Source organism: Alligator mississippiensis, chromosome 1 (genome assembly GCF_030867095.1).
Source record: "Alligator mississippiensis isolate rAllMis1 chromosome 1, rAllMis1, whole genome shotgun sequence".
In the NCBI taxonomy this organism is placed as follows: domain Eukaryota; kingdom Metazoa; phylum Chordata; order Crocodylia; family Alligatoridae; genus Alligator; species Alligator mississippiensis.
In genome coordinates, this window is record NC_081824.1 from 229,428,795 (window position 1) to 229,449,133 (window position 20,339).

Genomic DNA, 20,339 nt, shown 5'->3' on the forward strand with positions numbered 1-20,339 from the left:
TGTTAAAAGGTATTTTTTTCAAAACAAAAAACTGAACTATTTGGCCAAGCTACTGAGACAGACTAGCTTTTCCCCCTCCAGGGACACCAGAGGACATTACTTTGTGGGGAGGGGTGGTGTCTGGTTTGCTGATGAGTAATGTAGGTCAAAAGATCCTGGAAAATTCAGCAAAACTAGGTAATGTAGGAAGGAAGGCAATGGCACAAGACACCCGAAAGGAAAAAAGTGCTAGAAGAGTCGTATCTGTTGGGTATCCATCTATGTGACTCCTGGCAGAGTTTGAGATATGTATGCCACTTCCTTGACCACATTGGATTTTCAAGCTCTGCCCTTTTTTTATTAGATCATTTGAGTTTTGAATTGTTTTGAGTTAAAGCCATTTCATTAGATCCCTGATGGCAAGGAAACCTCACTGTGTAGAAGGGGAGGTAAAAAGCCTGTCCCAGAGAATCCCTGGAACACCCTTGTGAGCTGCCATCCTGCTGATGGCTGCCTTCACAGGGACACAGATAAGGCAGCCTGGCCTAGCCATTTGCATGCTGGCCCAGCTTCAGTTTCCCACTGTCCCGTGCGTTTTCTGGGTGGCCTTAGCCAGGTCACTTTGTCACTCTTGTCTTTACTCCCCACCAATAAAACAGCCCTCTCCTTCTTCACCACCTTGTTGAAAAGATAAAAGTGCACTGAAGATTGAGAGACAAGGTTCTTTGGATTGTGAGGCACTTGAATGCTGCAGTAAAAGAAGCAATATAAATACCACACTGGACAGATAAGGAGAGGAAGCTGACCAGGAGGAGTGATGGGACTAGAGGGGCGAATATGAGATGCAGTGGTTCTTTTTCTTCTTACTTGGACACAAATAGAGCCTCACTTTGACCATCCTCAGCAACAAAGGACAAGCGTACAGAACATAATATCCATGCCATAGGTCATGAACCTTGCTGCCTTCTACACTTGAATACATGAGAATGGCTGCACTTTACCAGAAAAACCTGTCTCTGTCTTTAAAGAAATATATTTTCAATTATTTTAGCATTTAATGTTTTAAAACTGATTTCCAATGTCAAGCAAGTAAGGGTTGAGGTATAGGTGAAGTCCACGTGTATTATGTTAGAGGACTCCTTACTCGGTGACTATGTTTGTACTTGGGTTTAGGTATTGATCTCTAGAATGACAGAATAACATTTTAGTTCAAGCATGTGTTTGGTGTGTGTGTGTGTGTGTATCCACACATAAACATGTATATCTACATATCTATCTCTCTAACTATATACACATACACACACAACTATATATACACAAATATATGTATGTATGTAGAGAGAGAGATGGATGTACATATAGATGTGTGTGTATGAGTGTATATATGCATATGTACATATAAAAATATTTGGGGAAAAGAACATTAACAGAAATCAGCCAGTGATACTGATGTAAGATAAATTCTTGTATCCCTGGAATCACACAAGAGAAGGAAAAGAAAATGTTGTGGTCAAGTTTCAAACCAAGACTCAAGGTTAATTGAGAATTGCACCTAACTAAACATTTTCTGCAGCTGTTAAGTCAATGTGGGTGTTGACAAACTGACAATTGGGGACCCCAGGATCATCCCTAAATAAATCTTTCATTGCAATGCATCCTGTCCCCGGCCAGGCTTGGAGTAATAGGGCAGGGGCTATCCAATAAGCTATCTGGTGAGGCATCGATTGCCATTCCTTTGGGTAAAAACAAGTGCTGCCTCACATCACTGCTCCATGTGTTGAGGCATGCTGAGGAGGAGGACTCAGTCTCACCTATTCAGGAGTCTGTGGAAGACTCTGGCCAGCACCACTTCAGGTCACTCTGTGGGGTAGGACAGACATGCCTTACCCCAGAGCAGCAGGTTTCAGAATTTACAACGTTGAACATGAACAAGCTGTTGTTTCAGGCTCTCTGCATACTCAAGCAGGTGTTGCTGCATCTGTTACACAGCGTGTCTTTTGAAAATTTTCCATGAGGTTTGAAGCCATTTTTTTAAAATGAGCATGGAGAATTGCTTGCTGCCTAGGCACTTGATCAGGCTTGAATCTCCACAGAATATGTTCGCCTGCCATTCTCCAAATTTTGTTGGCCATGAATTTTACTGTCTGTGGGATTCTGAGGGGTAAAATAACACCCGTTTACCAAGCGCAGTGCACACCCCAGAGCTTTTTCTTAATTGTACAGAGATTTTGCTTGGCTTGGACTATCCTCACTTTAAGCAGCATGCTTTATTTGTATGCTTTCTAGATACCTTCCTCTTAAGATAGAACAGTAATGAAGTAATTCCTTGTATTGATAACCCCAGCCCCAAAAAATCTAGAGATTGGCTTAAAAGGCATGAAGCTTAAAGTAAAAATTGTGGTTATTATTATTGTCCAATTGTTGAGCTTTTTGGGGTTCACATTTTAGCTTTCCTCAGCAATGAGAGCTTGATTTTTGGTTTTAACCAGAAAGTTGAATTTTTTACCTAATAACATGATTCTTGAAACTGGGATTTTCAGGAAAATTTGTGACAGTTGAAAATACCAAATGCCTGAATGTGCGTGTCTTGTCCAGCTCTCCAAGCTAATATACACCACACTCATGTGAAATATAACTGTAGATACTATGAAAAGCTCATTGTGATGTGGAAAACTCCATTCCCAGTAAAAATTGCATGCTTTCCGTTTTTATAAATAATACCTAAAATTTACTGTTGTGGAGAGAGATTAAAAGAAAATCTTGTACAGGGTGTTTACTTGGTGTCTTCGGCATGCCTGCGGGTCTAGTCGGTTTTAATGTTTTGGTGAAGAGTTGTACTTCCAGGCACATTCGCTGGTGGCCTGACATCAGCCTCATGCACTTGCTCCAGGAGAGCTCTGATTATATGTTCTTCTGCAGCAATACAAGTGGCTATTTCAATAGCAGCAGCAAAGCTGCTACTGAGGCAGCCAGTTACACAAGCACAGAAAGATGGAGGGGGGGATGAACAGGGATGGGACTAAGTATATTTAATGGCATTGCTTTCAGGACTGCTCATCTTCCCCTGCTGGAAACTGCCTTAGAAGTTATCAGGAGGAAAAGAAAATTCTTTATTGGTGGGAGAGGAGGGGGAATCTCTTTGCTGTTTAAAGGGACCTCTTCCAGAAACTTAGAGGAGATTTTTTTTTAATAGTTTTTATAAAGTTCAAATTGACTTCATCCCCTTAACTTTTTATGAATCATAAACCATTCTTGAGAAATTTAGTTCCCTTTTAATGACAAACTGCACATTGTAATCCCCTTCTAGACAACATGTAACATCTTTAAAGCCTGAGCTCCATTGACAAAAAGTGTGTTCGGTAGCACAATATATATTCCATAATCGTACACACACCAAGTATTTGCACATGTAAATGACGCCTGAGATGTCTGAAAGATCATTTGTTCATGCAAATACTTTGTTTGTCCACGAGATTGTAGAAATGTTGGGAGCACAGAGGCACGCAGTTGTACATGGGGGTTTTTTCCCCCAGCTCAAGAGGGTTTCTGTATTATAAAACCCATATACATAAACTTATATATTATCCACTTTGTGATTTTTTCTCTTAGCTTCTAGGTAATTGCTGTGTAAGTCTTCCTGAAGGTTCAAAGTTTACAGCTGCTGAAAATTGTACAACCCCTAAATACATTGGATGTATGAATGCAATTCTAGAACAGCACAATGTCTATAATTTCATAGTAACGTCCTTATAGTTGCTAAAGTTGGAACGAAATTATTTCTTTGTCTAGTTATTCATCAACATTTTCCCCTTTGTACTCTTTTCAACCAGCTGTGGAGAAAAACATAGATCTGCGCTTACACACTTATCCCCCTCATTCCCAAATGGTCCCAGTGCAAGCTGTAAACAGTATCCATGTTTTCCATTGACAAATGATGCCTTCAAGTTACTCACTGAACACTTGGTTTAGCTGCTGCTCCACTGAACAGGAGTAGTGTGTGTAAGCCTCATGCATATGCCTCGCACTAGAGCAGCGGGTGTGCTGTTCCTGTATTGATATGATTTTGTGTTCTTTCCCTTTAGATTAGAATATATAAAGCTCTCAGTACGGTAATTGAGAAAGGTAAGAGTTTGCAGGCTGCACGGCTGGCATCATTGCTAGATTTACTAACCATCTCTCTTCTGTTGCTGCTATCAAAATGAAACAGCTCCTGGTCTCGGGGTCTCTGTCTTGCACTTCTGTCCCTGTCACCTTCATCCCCAGCCTTTCACTCTGCCAAACATGAATTACAAGCTCTGTGCTGGAAGCAAGCGGCCTTGCCTGTGCCCACCTGACTCGGTTGTGGCACTGAGAGCCATGCTGCTTTACCCTGCTAGTGCCTCCCTGCTCCTGCATGTCTGAGAAGCGCACATACTTGTTCTTTCTTCTGCTCCCGTTTGCTTCAGGCGGAATCTGACACCAACACCTGCCATAGTGGAAAATGTCTTTGTTGCCTTGCACTTTTGTCTGCGTTGCTGCAGGGGAGCCAATGGGAGTTAAGTCCATTTACTTTTTTGTTGCCTAAGCACCATGGAATAGGATCTTGAGATGGGGCCGATAAGGAGCGGCACGTGCTGTGCTGGCCCTTTGAGTTAGCTCAGCTTAATAAGGGCCTCCCTTTCTAGGGAGGGCAGATTGCTGAGCTTGGGCCTCTGAATGGAACAGCTGGGGGAGGAAAAGGAAACAAAGGAGGGGAAACACAGAGTGCCCTGAACCTGGAGACTGGGGGTGCGGTTTAGGACCCGGAGAGCAGGCCGGCCGGCCACACGCCAGGTGTGACCTTTGCAGACTCCTTGGTTCTGCTTGTTTGTCTGGGCAACTTCCAATGCGCTGATCCAATGGAAGGAAGCAGCCTGACAGCAGCATGCTGGCTGGATACACTCAGTGGTAGGCTGGGCTTAGGCACAGAGCACTTGAAGCACAACATTAACTCCTTGAGGCCCGGTTCACAGATGGACGCAACGCAAGAGACTTTAAATAATAACTTGCCAAACTAGAAGCTGAGCAGCTTGATGGCTGGTTATTGAGAGCCACATCAGCTCATCTCCCCTGCGTTGCCTTATTTATTTATTTATTTATTTATTTGTTTATTTTGCTTCTTTTCCATTCTGCGAAATGATTACTTCAGGCTTAGCCTATGTTTGAATGGCGTATTTTAGAAAGCCAAAAGACTCCCTGTGACAAAAGAGCCATTTTTTTCCACCAGCAGCTAACATTCATTAGCAAGTAAGACATTACCCAGCTCTTCCTTATTGTTTTGATGATTTATAAGTGTTATAACTCATTCCCTAAAAAGGTCACATAACGTACAGATTTAGATCAATCTCTGTGTGTGCCCATCAGAAATCTTGAAATTGCTCCCAAGCATTGTAACCTTTCTAGTAACTGGTTGTTTATTTTACGGTTACATATGTATGTGTACGTACTGTCCCGTTTCTTTTCCCTGTAGTGATGAATAGTTAAGTGGGCTGGAGTATGTTATCTGAATAAAGTTCCAAGCTTCCATTACAAGAAAAAGGCCAAGTAATTAGAGTTCGTGCCAGACAGCTTGCAAGTGGAATTATAATATTTGTATGAAAGCCTTTATCTTTTGTGGTTATTACTTGCTCACTCTGCAGCTGCTGTCTCCCTATCAATCAAGATGGTTTAGAGGGAGCTTCAAGGTTGATTGCATAGTTAAGGACTTGCCAGAAGAAAGTTGTGACTGATGGAATGTACAAACTCTGCGGCTGATGGAACGCTGTGGGTGATTGTGAGCGCTTAGGTGTGGCTGTGCCTTCTTACACACTCTTGCCTGTTTGAACTGCACTGTTTTTCATATGTGCCGGAGCTGTATTGTTAAGCACTTGCATGAATATTGCTTGAGCTTGCCCATTTGGCGAAAATTGTATTATTTTGACCATCTGCCATTCTGCTTAGCTGCTGGAATGTAAAATACAACACCTCCCTCCCCCACTTTCTTTCCTAGGGAAAACACAGCAATTTTCCACTTTTAATCCCAAACTAACAGCTCCACATTTTTTTCACAGAAAATGCCTTTGCATATTAAATCACTTTTTTTTTTCTTCTTTTTTACTGTTTTGGAGCTGCTTCCCCACCCCCACCCCTTGTTAGTCAGTTGATCTAAAATGTAAAACTGGTAAGTAGAAGGTATTGTCTGACATACAAATATCAGGTTTGTTCACTGGCTTTCAAATGAGCAATAAATGCTTAATATTAATAGTAATTGACCCATCATTTCAGTTGTTGTTTTTTTTAACATAATGCTGAGAATTCATTAAAACAGTTGGATTTAGCTATCACAAGCCTGACTCTCATCATGAGGCCTGTGCTTTAAACTTTGTAGAAAGCAAATAAGCAAAGATGCTGACCACATCTGATGGATCCTGTTGAATTTCCAGACTTTGGTTCTGAGAAGTACTAAGATAAATCCAGGCTGCTAGCGCACAGCAGTGGTCCTGAATTTCCAAACCTGCTCAGATAATCTGCTGGTTGCTAATTTTTTTTTTTTTTTTTATGGAGTTGATTTGTGAGAAGACAACTTCTAAGTTACAGTTTTAAGAAATTTACTTTGTGTAAAATGTCCTACAGCCTTCAGCGAGGAATTACAGCCATGGGGCCACGGTTAGAATGCCAGCTGTAATCTTTAGACTGTGCCCCTTCTGTCGTACCTCAGAACAAAAGGATTCAGATGAAAAAGCTTTAAAAATGTATAGGGCTAGATTCACTAGTATGCAGCGCCTGTTTTGCACAGTTCCAGCAATGCAGAGCACCCTGTAAGCTGCACATACAGCTCCTTTACCTCTCCCAAGTTTTACAGAGCATCCATAATATACAAGGGAATTTGGCCCATTAGTTTTGTGGTCATTACAAGCAGGGAGGGGAGAAGGAAACTAGTTATCCTTAAGTATCAGATTTAAAATACCTAAAATCACTGGAGCGGCATGTTGAAATCCCAGCAGAGTCAACTTAGTCATTTGTCCTTCCAAGGTAAATTTGACTACCTTGCAGGTTACTACATGCAAGCCTTTCCATTAAGGCCATACAAGCAGATGTCCTGCCTGGGCCTTATGGACATGAAAGATCTCCTAACAGTTTTCCTAAGGGCTACCCAATTGTGTCTAAGACAAATTTTCCCCTCCTTGCACTGTTGTATAATTAGTTGGTTATTAGCCTCCGGTCTAGAGACATCTGCATTTCCACCGTGGCATTTGTGTGTGGTATCTGCAACCTTTTTGGGTCATTCAGGAGGTATACTTGTGTAACTATACAAAATATTATCTTGACACAAAAACCATTAACAGAGCAATTGGAAGATATAGCAGGGTATTAAATCAGAAATGGGTTCACACTGTGAAATGAGCTCCAGTTTAGAGTTCCTGCACCTGAAGAAGGGTGACTGGACCCAAAAACTTGCTAAGAACTTTTTTCCAACTACTCTGTTGGTCTACTAAAAGATATCACATCTACTTAAAGAGCCTGGCCTGCAAATATTTGTAAGCGTAAGAGACACCTCCAAAATTTTGATCTAGAGTTTGGATTCTGAATCTTCCTCTTCTATCCTCAAGAGTTTTGGAGGTGTTTGGATATGAAGCTCTGCTTCAGTCCCATGTCTAATAAAAATGTTTATATTGAGGATTTACAGGGAGAACTTGTAACATTGTTTAAAAATACAGTACCAGGAGAGAGCTGATGAAATGGCATTCACACTTAGAACTGTCTTGGGACAAGTCAAAACCACAATAGCAACAACAGTGCTATGTTGCAGCATGCATTTTTGTATTCCTCAGAGCATGATTATAATTGCATTGGGGAAAGACAAGAGTTGCATACACACACACTTTAATTTTATTCATTTACTTTTGATTTTAATAGCTGTATCCTCATCTGTTCTCCTGACAAACCATTGCGTTCTGACCTCGAGTCATAAACCCCTTTGGGGAATAATTGAGTTATAACTTAGTATAAAACAACAATGTGTAAATACATGTGGACTAGACTGTAGCCATTGGGGATTTTGACAAACTTTGCATAAAGTTCTTAAACTCTGTTTTGCAATACAACAGAAATGATGGAGATTTCATTTACTGCCTTCCCAGTGGAATTGCTACTTTCCCACCCTCCCCCTTTGTTAATCAGGGGTTAAGAGAGATTATAATTTCATCAAAAATATTCACTCTAAGGAAGCTGATTTTCAACCCCCACAACAGAGATTAAGTACTGCAAATACATACGCAAAAAGCAACAAAACCTGGCAGCTTTTAATAATAGATGAGTGAGAGTTTTTGTTGTGCTAAATGGTGCCTTCAGGCAGAGCCCTGAGCAAGAAAGGGATGTGGTATAAGCTACACCAACGCAAAAGTGTCCCAGAAGGATAAGGGACCTGAGACACCCTTCTGAGAGCCACAAGTCCTCTTTTTCATCCTTGCTATGACTGCAAAGAGGGGTAAGGAATAACTGCAGTACCAGCTCCATTCCCTCCACCCTTCTAAGGTGGGGAAGTAGCTGGTACCTGCAGTATCATCTTACTCCTGTCCAGTGGGCCTCAGGATCTGGGTAGCCTGTATGGGGCTGTCAAGAAGTTTCTTACTCCCCTGCGTGGGTGCTTAGTCCACAGCACAGCCAAGCCCCCTTCCTTACTTTCTCTGGAAACAGGCAACATCCAGACTCCTTACCACATACTGGCAGCACAGTCTCCTTACATATGAGGGCCAACTTCATTTGTGTACAACTCCGTTAAATGCAGTGTAGCTGCACCTAGGATGAATGGCAGTGTCCATTTTGCATCCTATGAAGCATTTCTGTTGATGTGAACACATGCAGACCCCTTTTGTTCTAAGACACGTTTTCTCCACCTACTTTCTTTTTCAGGCTGTCTCACCACAAGTGCAAGTGCTGACCTCACTGTAAGCATAGGGATAGAATTAGCAGAGCAGACCTCTCCAACGCTACCACGTGCCACGAAAAACAAAGTCTCTGGGAAACTTCGTCGCTCCGCTAGTGCTCTCAGCAAATCTTCAAACTAACGCACTTTGGAAGTGGAAGTCCAGTCAAGGGAACTTAAAGCAAAATTCTTGAAATATATTAAAATATTTACTATATCAGTAGAACTTGTAACTTTAGGTAAGCACACAATGAAGTATTTTTGCTATAAAATTACAATTCTCTAATGTTTCAAATCTTAAATTATTGATGGACAGCTTTCACTTGAATTACCCATCATGCATTTCACTTGATTTTTGCTGTCGTAAAAATGACTCAGACAAATGTGGGGCGCTCAGTGTGTGTGGCATTTTAAGTGGTATGAGATAACTCACTCATTTTCCCTGAGTTTTGGTAAGTGCAAATTTAAATGTCACAGAGAGAGGATGCAAACCAAGTGTTAGAACCAGTTAATATATTTTCCATGTCTTGATTTTAAACATTCCAGTTAACCCTTGTTTATATATTAACAAATTTTGTCTAAATGGAAAGCAAGTTTCATTTGATTTACCATCTGATGGATGCTTTTCTTTTTATAAGTATGGGTGACCAACCTGGGTGCTTATCAATGTCTTCAAGTGCCCATTGCTGTTCTGTTTTGGACTGCTCACTCAATGCAGTTTTTGTGCTTGTAGCTAAAAATGCATAAGTATCAAATGAGTGTTGCTAAGTAATTTACCTGCAATCTAGAAAGCTACTGCCAGTTGCATAAAACACCATGCCCTGGATTAAAAGCACTTTGCTTAATCTTGCCATGCTATACAGGAGGGCATATTCTCATGTATCTTATAAAGGCTTGAAATCAAGGATGCTCCAGGCCTTGCAGGCTTGTCTCTCAACCCAGCATATCAGGAAATGGAATTAAGACCCCTTGCATTTTCTCAGTATTCCTGCTATGATCACCACATGCCAGTGTTGCTATATTTAAAGGTCTGCAGTCTGATGGTCTCAGCATCTATTGTCAAATAGCCACACAGTGTAATGCAGGTTAGTTGTTAACATGTCCAGTTCAGCTCCAGCCACTTAGTTTATATCTCTCTGGTTATTTCATGATTGAAATCCTGTTAGGACTATGCTTGGATTTGGAGTTATTTTGTCATATGGAATGCTGCATGTGATTGATGCATCATGGATTTTAATCACTTTTTCAGTCTAGGTAAAAAAGAAAAATGACCAAATTATTTCATTTAGAAAAGCAGATATTGCACATTAGTATTAATTTTGTGTGACTCAGGCTTGCATAGCTAGGAGCCAGTACACATCTTAGGTAGCCACGTTGACCTGTTGCACCAGCAGGACAGTAATCTGCTAAATGAAGTACCCCTAATCAGACCTAAGTATAATAAACTTGAAAGCTTTCAAGAGCACATGACATTGTTTTCTTTTACTGATCAGCACAATATGCAAATATTTTAAACACAAAACCAACTTATTGCGATCCCAGTAAGTACTGGGGTTGAAAAGCTAAGGGAAACTTTTTGTACTTTAAAAAATGTAACTTTACCACAAAAGTAAAGGAAATAAAAGGCAAGAACTGTAACCACTTCGAACACTTAATACAAGTGAGAAAATTAAAATTGATGATAGAAATTCTGTCCTCGAATTTTGTCTTCATCTTGCAACAGCCTGCAAGCAGAGATCAATCACCCATGTAAATGCTGCAATACCTGAGAACAACAGGGTCTGGAGCAGTGAAGTTCCAGCAGTGAATTTCCTAGCCTTTTACAGGACGGTTGGACACTAAGGGAGAAAGAGGCAATTGTCAGACAGCTAAAATCACCTTAGCCTTTGGTCTTTGAATCTTGGATGTTAGTGTTGGTGGTACCTTTGCTGCTGGAGTTTCAGATCTCACGCCTTTAACCTTCCTAATCCTCCTCAGGTCTAGTTGACGTTGTTTCTATTTGTTGAATTTATGTTCATGATGTTCTTTAGCCCATTTAAACCTAATGTGATTTATCTCAACTGAAGGGGACTTTTATGTGAAGCTAACTGCACCATTGGGCAGATATTTTTTGTTGCACTCAGTTTCTCTGTATAGGTTAAGTGAATGTCTATCTACTTTCATGTCAACAGTGATCTGCATTAATTCTCTGTAAATATGGAATACTATTTGATAAATATTTACAGTACTATTAAGTTATAGTTTGGCATTTTGTTATTGGGTTTATGTATTAGTTTATTTGGTTCTAGCAGTAGCCCGTTTATCAGGATAAGGATAAATTTTGTAATTGGACCCATTCATTATCCAAACTAGAAAGTAGAAATTATTACTTATAATGTTAGTATGCTGTCCACATGAGCTGGCATTTACAATTCACAGGTAAATGCAGTAAATGCCTGCTGGGACAGAGCACTGTTAAATCGCTAAAAGGTCTGGTTTTCATTTCACTTTCTGTTTTAAACTATGGTTTTTGCTTCTTCCTGATAGTGTGTCTATAAAGTCAATTAGAAAAGTTGTGTATTGCATTATAAAATGTGTTCTCATAGTAATGATTGTTGGGTAGGAGAACATGGCTGTTCTTAGTTATCCAATAAAATGTCAAATATAAGCTGGCTGAAATAGTTCAAAGGGCATTTTTCTGAATAACGTAGAAACTTTCCTTCTAAGCATACACACATCTCTAATAAAAAGAATGAAAGTTCAGATACAAAATTATTTCCTTGGTACTAAACATCAAAAAAATGAATTGTCGAAGTCCTAGTGGAGTTTTGTAATATAAAGCAATAAACATATTTTTTCCTTAATGCCTCAGAAACCAGTTAACCAATTCACAGCATAATTTTTTATAAAAATATACAGAACATAAAGAAAATGTCTCTCAGGTGCAAACAGCTTCTCTCTGATCTTTTATTTAACTGCCAGGGTGAAACAGGGATGCTGACACTGGCACTAAACTTTATTTCTTGTTATCCAAATAATAAATGCAGACTTAACTGCATCGGATGAAGATATATTCTATAGTGTTAGTTGTTCGCACCACTTTTGAGCAGCTATATTCTGTCTAAAAAAAGAAATACTGGGCAAAATTCAGAGTTGGTGTAAGTGAGCGTAAATTTCATGGAAATCACTGGGCAAATTTGAGTAGAGACTTTCATGATGAAGTGCAGTTTTGGGGTGTCTTTGGGTAAAACAACTTAATTTGGGCTGATTTGGTGTTCATGTAACCTAGGTGTAACAGAGAATGCAGCTGACATGTAGGTGTACAATAAGCCATGGGAGGAGAGGTTCTCCCTTCCTGAGGAATATAAAATCCTTTGCTTATCCTATTCTGTCACCCTGCACACAGTTCCCATTAAAGTCACCTGATGGGATGACCAGGCCCTTGTTGTTCAGACTATGCTATGCTTTAATGAAGCAGCTTGTTTTTGAAGAGTAGGATATGATTTGTACTTCTGTTATTGAAAACTTGTTGGCTACCCAACAACATCCAACTGCTCAATGCAGATTCCATTTAGCATAGTTAAACAAAATAAGACTTCATCTTGAGGCAATTGCTGTTTGTTGTAACAGTAGCCATAACTCTGTAGGCTTTCCTAGAGTTTTTATTGCTACAAATAGATTAATTTCACTACTGAAAAGAAATCTCCAGCACATCTTCAGTGCTTGAAGGCATGGGGAGTGCTTCACTTAAGCCTTCCATACAGTGACTATTGGATGAACAATCATGACAATAATAGCAGCATCTACAATATTTTGTAAAGCTCTGAGGAGAAGGGACTTCTTGATGAAATCAGAAAGATGGGAGGTACTTTTCAGTGTCTTTCGGCCAGACTCTGTTATTCTTTTCTTGAAACTTCTCCTCATTCCAGTTCTCTTTTGCTTACCTACCCCCCGAGCAGGTGTTACACTGAAGATGCGATTGACCAGTTTATCATATCTTAAAGTGTAACCTGGCCAAGCATTTAAGCAGCTAATTGCACAACAAAAAGTAAAACCAGTCACAAAATTATTACGTAAAAAAGGTATAATAATTTTGTGGCTGGTTTCAGTTGTGTCTTAGAGTGAACATGTGGCCCAATGGACTGCACCAGGGCTCAAATGGCCTCCTGTGCAGTCCCTGCCAGTCCAAAACCAGCTGATCAGGGGCGGCATGGACACAACGGCAGGATGGGCCCTGGCGCTGTCCCTGCTGGCCCCTGATCTGCTGATCAGGAGTTAGCTCTGAGGGCTCAAAGTGGCCTAGTGGGTCTCGAGAGTCAGCCAACAGTCAGCTGATTGTCAGGCTTATTTGCCAGTTCAGAAGGAGCCCCAGGGTTAAGTATCCCAGGCTCCCCCTGTGCTAGTAAGTAGGGCACACGTGGTGTCTGATCCCTGATTCCAAAATCATGCCTCCTGCCATGCACATGTAACATGGCAGGAGATACAATTGTTGGGCTCGTGGATAAGATCCTGTCATGCCTTTAATGGAACATCTGTTATCAGCCTTAGTTCTTACCTTACTTGTTGTACTTGGAGCTGGAGAAAAAATACTCCCATAAATGTTTTTTGCTGCCGTGATTCAAGTAAATAATTACTATATTACAAGTTTGTGCATCCTTTGGCAAAGGTGCTTTCATATTCAGGAGTCAGTAAGGTTATTTACAAGAACGGGGCTTATAAATATTTTACAGAGACCATTCCCAAAGTAAAAGTATAGTCAGACAGTGTAAATGTATTTTGCTATTTACATGGTTTTTTAATATGTACATTCTGTCCAGTGGTAAAGAAGGACAGGGTCAAATTTTTCTCTTTGACAAAAAATATGCTGTGTTCTTCATAGCAAAGGGGCAATGTTTCTACCCCTTTGCACTAGTAGAAACAGAAAAAATGTAAGTCATTGTAAATGCCTCTGGGAACTATATGAAACAGCATTCCCAATCTTTAAGTAAGGCAACCTGTTTTCCTAATATACAGCAGGCTGCATAGGCATTTCCACATTACAGTGGCTTTGCTTCTGTTATAGAGCTGGGGCTCCTGAAAGAATGTTGTAAAAGCCTTACATGTTTCTATGTTCTTGTGCTGGGCTTGTCTGTCATGTAAAGTCTATGGAGCTGCCCACAAGCAGAGCTGAAACAGAAATGGCTTGGCTTTGCCATATACCAAATAGTCTTCCCAATTACATCATCCCCTCAAAAGTGAAATGCTGGAATGTCAGAAACGACATTGCTCCATCTGTAACTGATGTCTGGCCAGTGTCATGAGCTACAGTGAACACTTTCCTCTTCCAAGGGTGAGGTGCCCAGACCAAAGTGCTGATGCCCAAGGGGTGAGAGTGCAAGGAGTTCTGCCTTCTCTAGCACTCCTGGGAAGGGAACGAGAACTCTCCTACAAGGTCGCGTAGGCACTGCTCCCAGTCTGTGCCAGCAGCTTGGCCAACTCCCCTAGAAGAATGGATTTAGCTTGTGTGATTTTACAAGAATTGCTGATAGGAGCAAGAATGTTGTATAGAATCAGGCCCCTTATTATCAGCTAATAATGTTTTATATGAAAATTTAAAGTTATCCCAAATTTAGTCTGCTCCCCTAGTTAGCAAAGCCCATTTCCACCCCCCACCGCCACGTCCACTGCTCTTAGCTCATAGACTGCCTTTCTGCAGAATGTCCAGCTATGTACGTTATGGATACACATGCCTGAGAAGCAGCTCTGAACTGAGCTACAGAGGTTACTTAGAGCAGCCAGATTGATTCTTCCTTGAAAAGTTACATCCTTTTATCATAGGCCTGGCAGCATTCTTGATATGTGGAGGCAATTCTGCCCAAAAAATTCTCCTTTCTAGTTTCTAGCCTTCCCCAGTCTATAAACCTTGTTCCTCTAACAGGCCCTTGACAGCTGAACTGAAAGCCAGGACTGCTGCCAGGCTCTTCTCTCTGGATCATACTTAGGAGCGCTCAGATGACAGGAGTAAGTACATTTGATCAATATTTTCAAAGAAATGGCCCTTTGGATAAGTGCAGACGAGGGCTCCTTGTGAGAGCACTCCCACTGCATTCAGCCTGGCGAGTATGCTCTGCAATAGCCTCTGGCACAGTTTGAACCAGCAGAGTCTGTGCAACAATAGTATTATCTCCAGCTTCCTCTGAAGAGGTTTTTGCAGCATTTTGCTAATAATAATTACAGACCATGGCTAAACCCCAAAAGGCATTATTTATATGCTATTCGTTGCAAGAAACGCTTGATGAGAGTTCCTCCTGTTCTAAGCCTCATAACACTTTATTGCAGAGCAGTTTACATGCACATTAAAAATGATATGTTTCTAATGGTGATTTTCTACTCTATGGAGAAATTATTTGAGAAAATGAGGTGGGGGAGTCTGTTCTCTCAGCCGTCATAGTATCAGGAGCATTTTTAAGATAACTCCATTTTATACTAATGGGAATGATACGGTTCCATTTGTTTGGTAGGAAAGGGAACCCTGTGGTGTCTCTCTTGGTAGGGGAATGAGGTGCAAGCAGAGTTTGTCTCTCAAATTGCCTTTAGATCATTTTTTATTTGGAAATGGAGGCTTAATCCTACACAGTATGAAGTAAATTCTTCAGTTATTTAGTTTGTAAAATTTGCATGAGTGAGGCAATTTGTAGGAAGTGTCAAGAAGAGGTTATGTGTGTCCTGTTTCTATTAACAGTTAAACTATGGGGTTGGCAAAGACCCTTTGATTCAGTTTTGAAAAAAACACCCTGCTGTCTTGGGCAGAGAATTTGACAAGAATGTGGAGGACTAATGGGAAGCTCTGAAATCAGTGACCAGGTTTTCAAAATGCTGAGACCCCCAATGCAGTCTGTAAAAGCCCCTGGGTGCCAAGCCAGACTGATATAGGGTCCAACATAATAAGTATTTGGGAAGTTAACTTCTGACCCCATCTTTAAAAAATCTTTGCCTTGGAATAATAGACCTTTGGAGGATCATTTTGTGAACTGGGAATGAGCTTATCCTGCAGACATGGATTGAAAGGCTGAATATACAGCAGTACGCAGCTCTACAGAACTCAGTTTATCAGGGCACTCAGAAAAGGTTTAATATGGTTAGCAGATACCCCAAAACTGAGGGTTTATGTGGACCGCCTTTTAACTCACCTGTGTTTGCATTAAACAAGCATTGGATAAAATGTATGAGCAGTCCTTGAAAGAAAGGTATCCCATCACCCCAGAGAGTTATGTAACCCCTGGTTATAGTCAGGCTCCATGTATTATTTTTCTGGCCCCATTAATCTAGAATTCTTTGCTGTCCCATGGCCCAGTTTCAGCAGGAGGAAAGGAGAGTGTCTCCATAGCAGAGCAGCCTGTAAATTTAGGATTAGCCTAATGGATTTACACACCCTTATCTAAGGAGGACCTGGAATCCAGGTCTCCCATATCCTGAAGGAGTGCTCTAACAACTGACTTCTTCTGTAAGAGGTAGGCTTCACCATCTCCCACTTTTGACAAGGAGTGTGACCCCTGCTCCTTGTGAAGTGAATGACACAGGCACCTGACTCTAGGAGAGGGTTCCAGGCTGTGAGTCCCAATCTCATCTAAAGGACTTGCTGCAGCCCAGAATGAAATGCCCAACACCCCACTCTCTTCAATATTTCATGTCGCTAGCACGGGTAGCAGGCAGAGTTAGGGCTAACTCTTGTGAGTCCCATTCTGAGCCTGTCTTAGTGCTGTGGATTATTCCACAGTGGGAGCCCGGTCCCTTAAAGTTGGGCATTGCACTCCCGAGCATCACAGCACCAAGGTCACTTTGCAGATCTAGCCCCTCGTGACTTTCTTTTCCCCCTCCTTTGTACGCACCTGACACCTAGGAACACTATGATCTAGCCAAGCAATAGAGGGGGCAAATTCCTTTCAACCCCAATCTCGCAAACACACAATTAAGACTTACACAAGTGTACAGTTCCACTGAACACAGTTACTCACAAGCTAATCGTCTTGGGGTGAGGGCCATACATTGCGATGGTCATGTTTTAAAAAGTGCCCCAACACTGTTGCATTGGTTAGGAGCTGTGTCAATATTCCCATCGTAAAATCCTGTTCATCAGGAGATTATGGCCTCACATCCTTTTGCATACCTTGTTTCCAATATAGCATCAATACTTACATTTGCTGAGTTGATGTTAATTAATCCCTTTGACAAATTTAAAGGCATAAACCATTCACTTCCCATGGCAGACGCTCTGCAGCATAATGCCACATGCCTTGCAAAATAGGCTGGTGCGCTTGTCCACAGATGGGCAGCAGTTCTACCTCCAAGACAACTTATTACTGTAACATGAAGTGTTGTGCTACTGCAGTCTGGCTGATTTACAGGGCACTAATTGTGCATTGTTATTGGAGCCAGGGAAAGTCGGTACACCCAGGGGATTATGTTTTTCATTTTCAGTATGTAAAAATAGGAATAAGTTTGAGGCTGTGGATTAACGACCACTCTGGGTCCTTTAACTGTGCTTCAGGCCATTACCTCCTCCCATTTACAGCACTCCCAGAGAAAAGCCCCCACACCATGATCCTTATTGCTTAAATGATGACCCAGATAGCAAAGATGATAACTGAGTCCCATAGCAATACATGGGCCTGATCCTGAAAACATTTATTACCAGACATGTGGCCTAACCCAAGGCTCACATGAGTCAATGTAATATTGTGTTGTTTGCTTGCTTGGGTTTTGAATCAGGCCCATAGTGCTTCCTGACCTGTAGTTCTTGATGACTAGTAACCCTACAAGCCCCCTGGGCTACTGAACAAGGGTGGACTTAAGTACCTAAGTCAAGTGGACTTAAATTGATCATTGTAGACAATAGGATTTAAGCAAATACTTAAAATTAATCAGATGTTTCTGTCCTTCCCTGAACAAGGGTTGATGTAATGTGTGCATGAGCATTTCCTGACTTGGAGCCCAAATGATCCACCATAACAAATCCAGAAGAATGTCCCCAAATATATGACAGACCAGACCCATTAGGTTTACCAGAAATATGAATTAAAGAGAATAGAAATAACCAGCAGATAGTGACATCAGATATTTCCTTGCCTTTTTTTGGAACTATAATTAAAATTAATGTAATTGATGCGTGAATAATTCTAGAAAAATAGCAGTAAAATTCTGACTTTCCTCAACAATGAAAGACCATCCTGAACTGAGACCACACTATGCCATTGACCTGCCCTGCCACGTCTTGGCTTCTCAGTGAATTCTCAGAGATCCAAGCCACCACTGACTTCCACCTTGAAAATGACAAAAAGCCTGGCAGTTTAGAGAGAGGAGGGAACCTCTGCTTTGTTTTCATTGTTTTTTCTTTCTGCTTAAGTTAAGGAAAAACAAGTCACCTTTGCAATGTGAGGAGAAAGGTAATGCTGAATTAACAGGTTGGACTAAGCTACTGAAATTCCAAGGGCACTGTGGAGCAGATGGAGCATGAATGTTTACATTATACTAGATTCAAAGTAGTTTTCTCATTTTTAGTAATAGTAAGCAACCCTTTCCTAAAGTCATTGTAAACAAAAACGTGTTAACAGTAGACTGAGAGCTTACTTTAAAAATAATAATATTGACTTGAAGTTTCATAACAAAAGGACACATTCTGAAAACTCTTCCAATACTAGTTTACCTCACTTGACTGATCAATGCATTTTGCCCAGTGATTGTGAGATTAAGGTATTCTGTAGTGCGTTCATATGGGGGATGTGGCACTCTCCTATATGGTTTTAATCTTGCCTTGGCTGCACTGCTAAACAGTAATGGAAAAATCAGGATCTAGAGGGATGATAGCATCTTAATGTCTGTTAAACATGTTCAGCAAAACATTGATCATGTTGCCTGTAATGGAATTGCTTTAAACAAAACAAAACAGGTCTTACAGTCTTACAGTGTCCTGTTTTAATGTACTTACCTGTATTAGAATACCTGTAACGTGAAAAGCCATGCTTGAAATGCCCTTCTTTCTGGTTTACATATCACAAGTTTTTATGATGCAAATCTGAACTCTTTGTTATCCAAGATGTACAGTAAACTAAGTTTCATTAAAGTTATTTAAAACTGTATTAAGGCATTTGTGTGTAAGCAAAGCTTTGTGATGCCTGGATGGAGTGTGCAGAAAGTCCAAGTGTGATGTTCTTTTACAAGCTACAAGAAAAACGCTGTAATATCTACAGTCACAAACTAAAATTTAAAAAGTATGGCACCCCCCAAGAGAAACCACTGATGCCTGGATTTTGTTACACTAAAGTACCTTTGGCAGAACAAAGTGCCAAAAAGTGGATGTATATGCAATGTATTGGCTCTACTGACTTCGCTGGATGCAGTCAGGCCAGCACAGAGCACTTTTGTGAAAATCCCACCTTTTTTTTTTATACCTGTGTGTATTACCTGGGAGACCAAGATGGTGCTTTGAAAGCCTGTGTTTTATCAGTGAAAAGTAAGCAGAGTCCAGTTAGCTATGTGTTCTCTACATATATACTTTATTTAGTTCAGTCTATAAAGGTACATATCTACCCTGTTGACTTAGTTATGACAGTGCACCTGAAAAGAAGGAAAGGGAATTCTGATCTAAGTTCTGGCCTTTAGTATTGTACTTTGAGATCCCTACCTGCCGATGGGGTCTTACCTGCTACCTGCCCTTTGTCCATACATACTGTTCATTCTATGCCAATGGCAACAGCAGCATCGTACTGTCTTGATCTACAAAAGCCACCTGGAACAACTTGCTAAGTGTTCTGTAAGAAGCTCCATAAACAGGTTGTGAGAGATCAGTTTCATGTTCAAAGAATTTTCCAATCCCTACTGCCAAAGCCCCAGGCCTCCAAATTTCCACTGCTGCTCCTAAATCATGTTGGGAATGTCAGACTGCCTCTTCTCACACGAAGAGGTTGGTTTATCACCAGAAGTATGTACACCAACAACAAGGTATTGACAGCTACTATTAAGCTACATAGAAACCCCAAGAGTCAAACAATATCCTGCACAAATGATAACATGAAAAGATGGAGGTTGGCATTCTCATCCTGAATCCTGTCCACTCACCATTTATACCAGAAGCAAGAAAATATTTATGGCTTCAATATGCAATTTTCCACATGCAACAGATCACACCTACAAGCTGGGTCCAAGAGGCAGATCATGTGGAAAAATGGAGGCATGCAAGAAGTGCTGGTCAGGAGTTTTTTGACAAACGGATTCTTTTGGGAAATGCCAAATCATCCGAACCATTTTAGAGAATGACACACTGCAGAAAAGGTTTTGATTTCATTTTGCATCAGAATGGGCCAGACAGGCTGGTACCTAGGGCATCAACACAGGGGCACAGACTGCATGAACAGAGGGGCAATTGCATTCAATTTCAGAAGTTCATGTGCTTAGAGGAAAGCACAGTCCTAGTCAGAAACTC

At 40.9% G+C, this 20,339-nt stretch overlaps 1 protein-coding gene across 4 annotated transcripts in view; it reads left to right on the forward strand.

Moving 5' to 3' along the window:
- The window catches only part of RALGAPA2 (Ral GTPase activating protein catalytic subunit alpha 2), a 374,428-nt gene extending 355,432 nt beyond the window's left edge, over positions 1-18,996 (forward strand). Inside the window, exons 39-41 of one of the 4 annotated variants that reach the window (XR_009458933.1) lie at positions 4,062-4,101; positions 5,637-5,782; positions 8,890-8,972. Coding sequence is in view for 3 of the 4 variants with exons in the window: in XM_019491014.2 (XP_019346559.1) it covers positions 8,890-9,044 (155 nt within the window). In the remaining variant the exon portion in view is untranslated. The other 3 variants (XM_059720247.1, XM_059720248.1, XM_019491014.2) reach the window with 3 other exon arrangements.
- Positions 18,997-20,339: the final 1,343 nt, after the last annotated feature.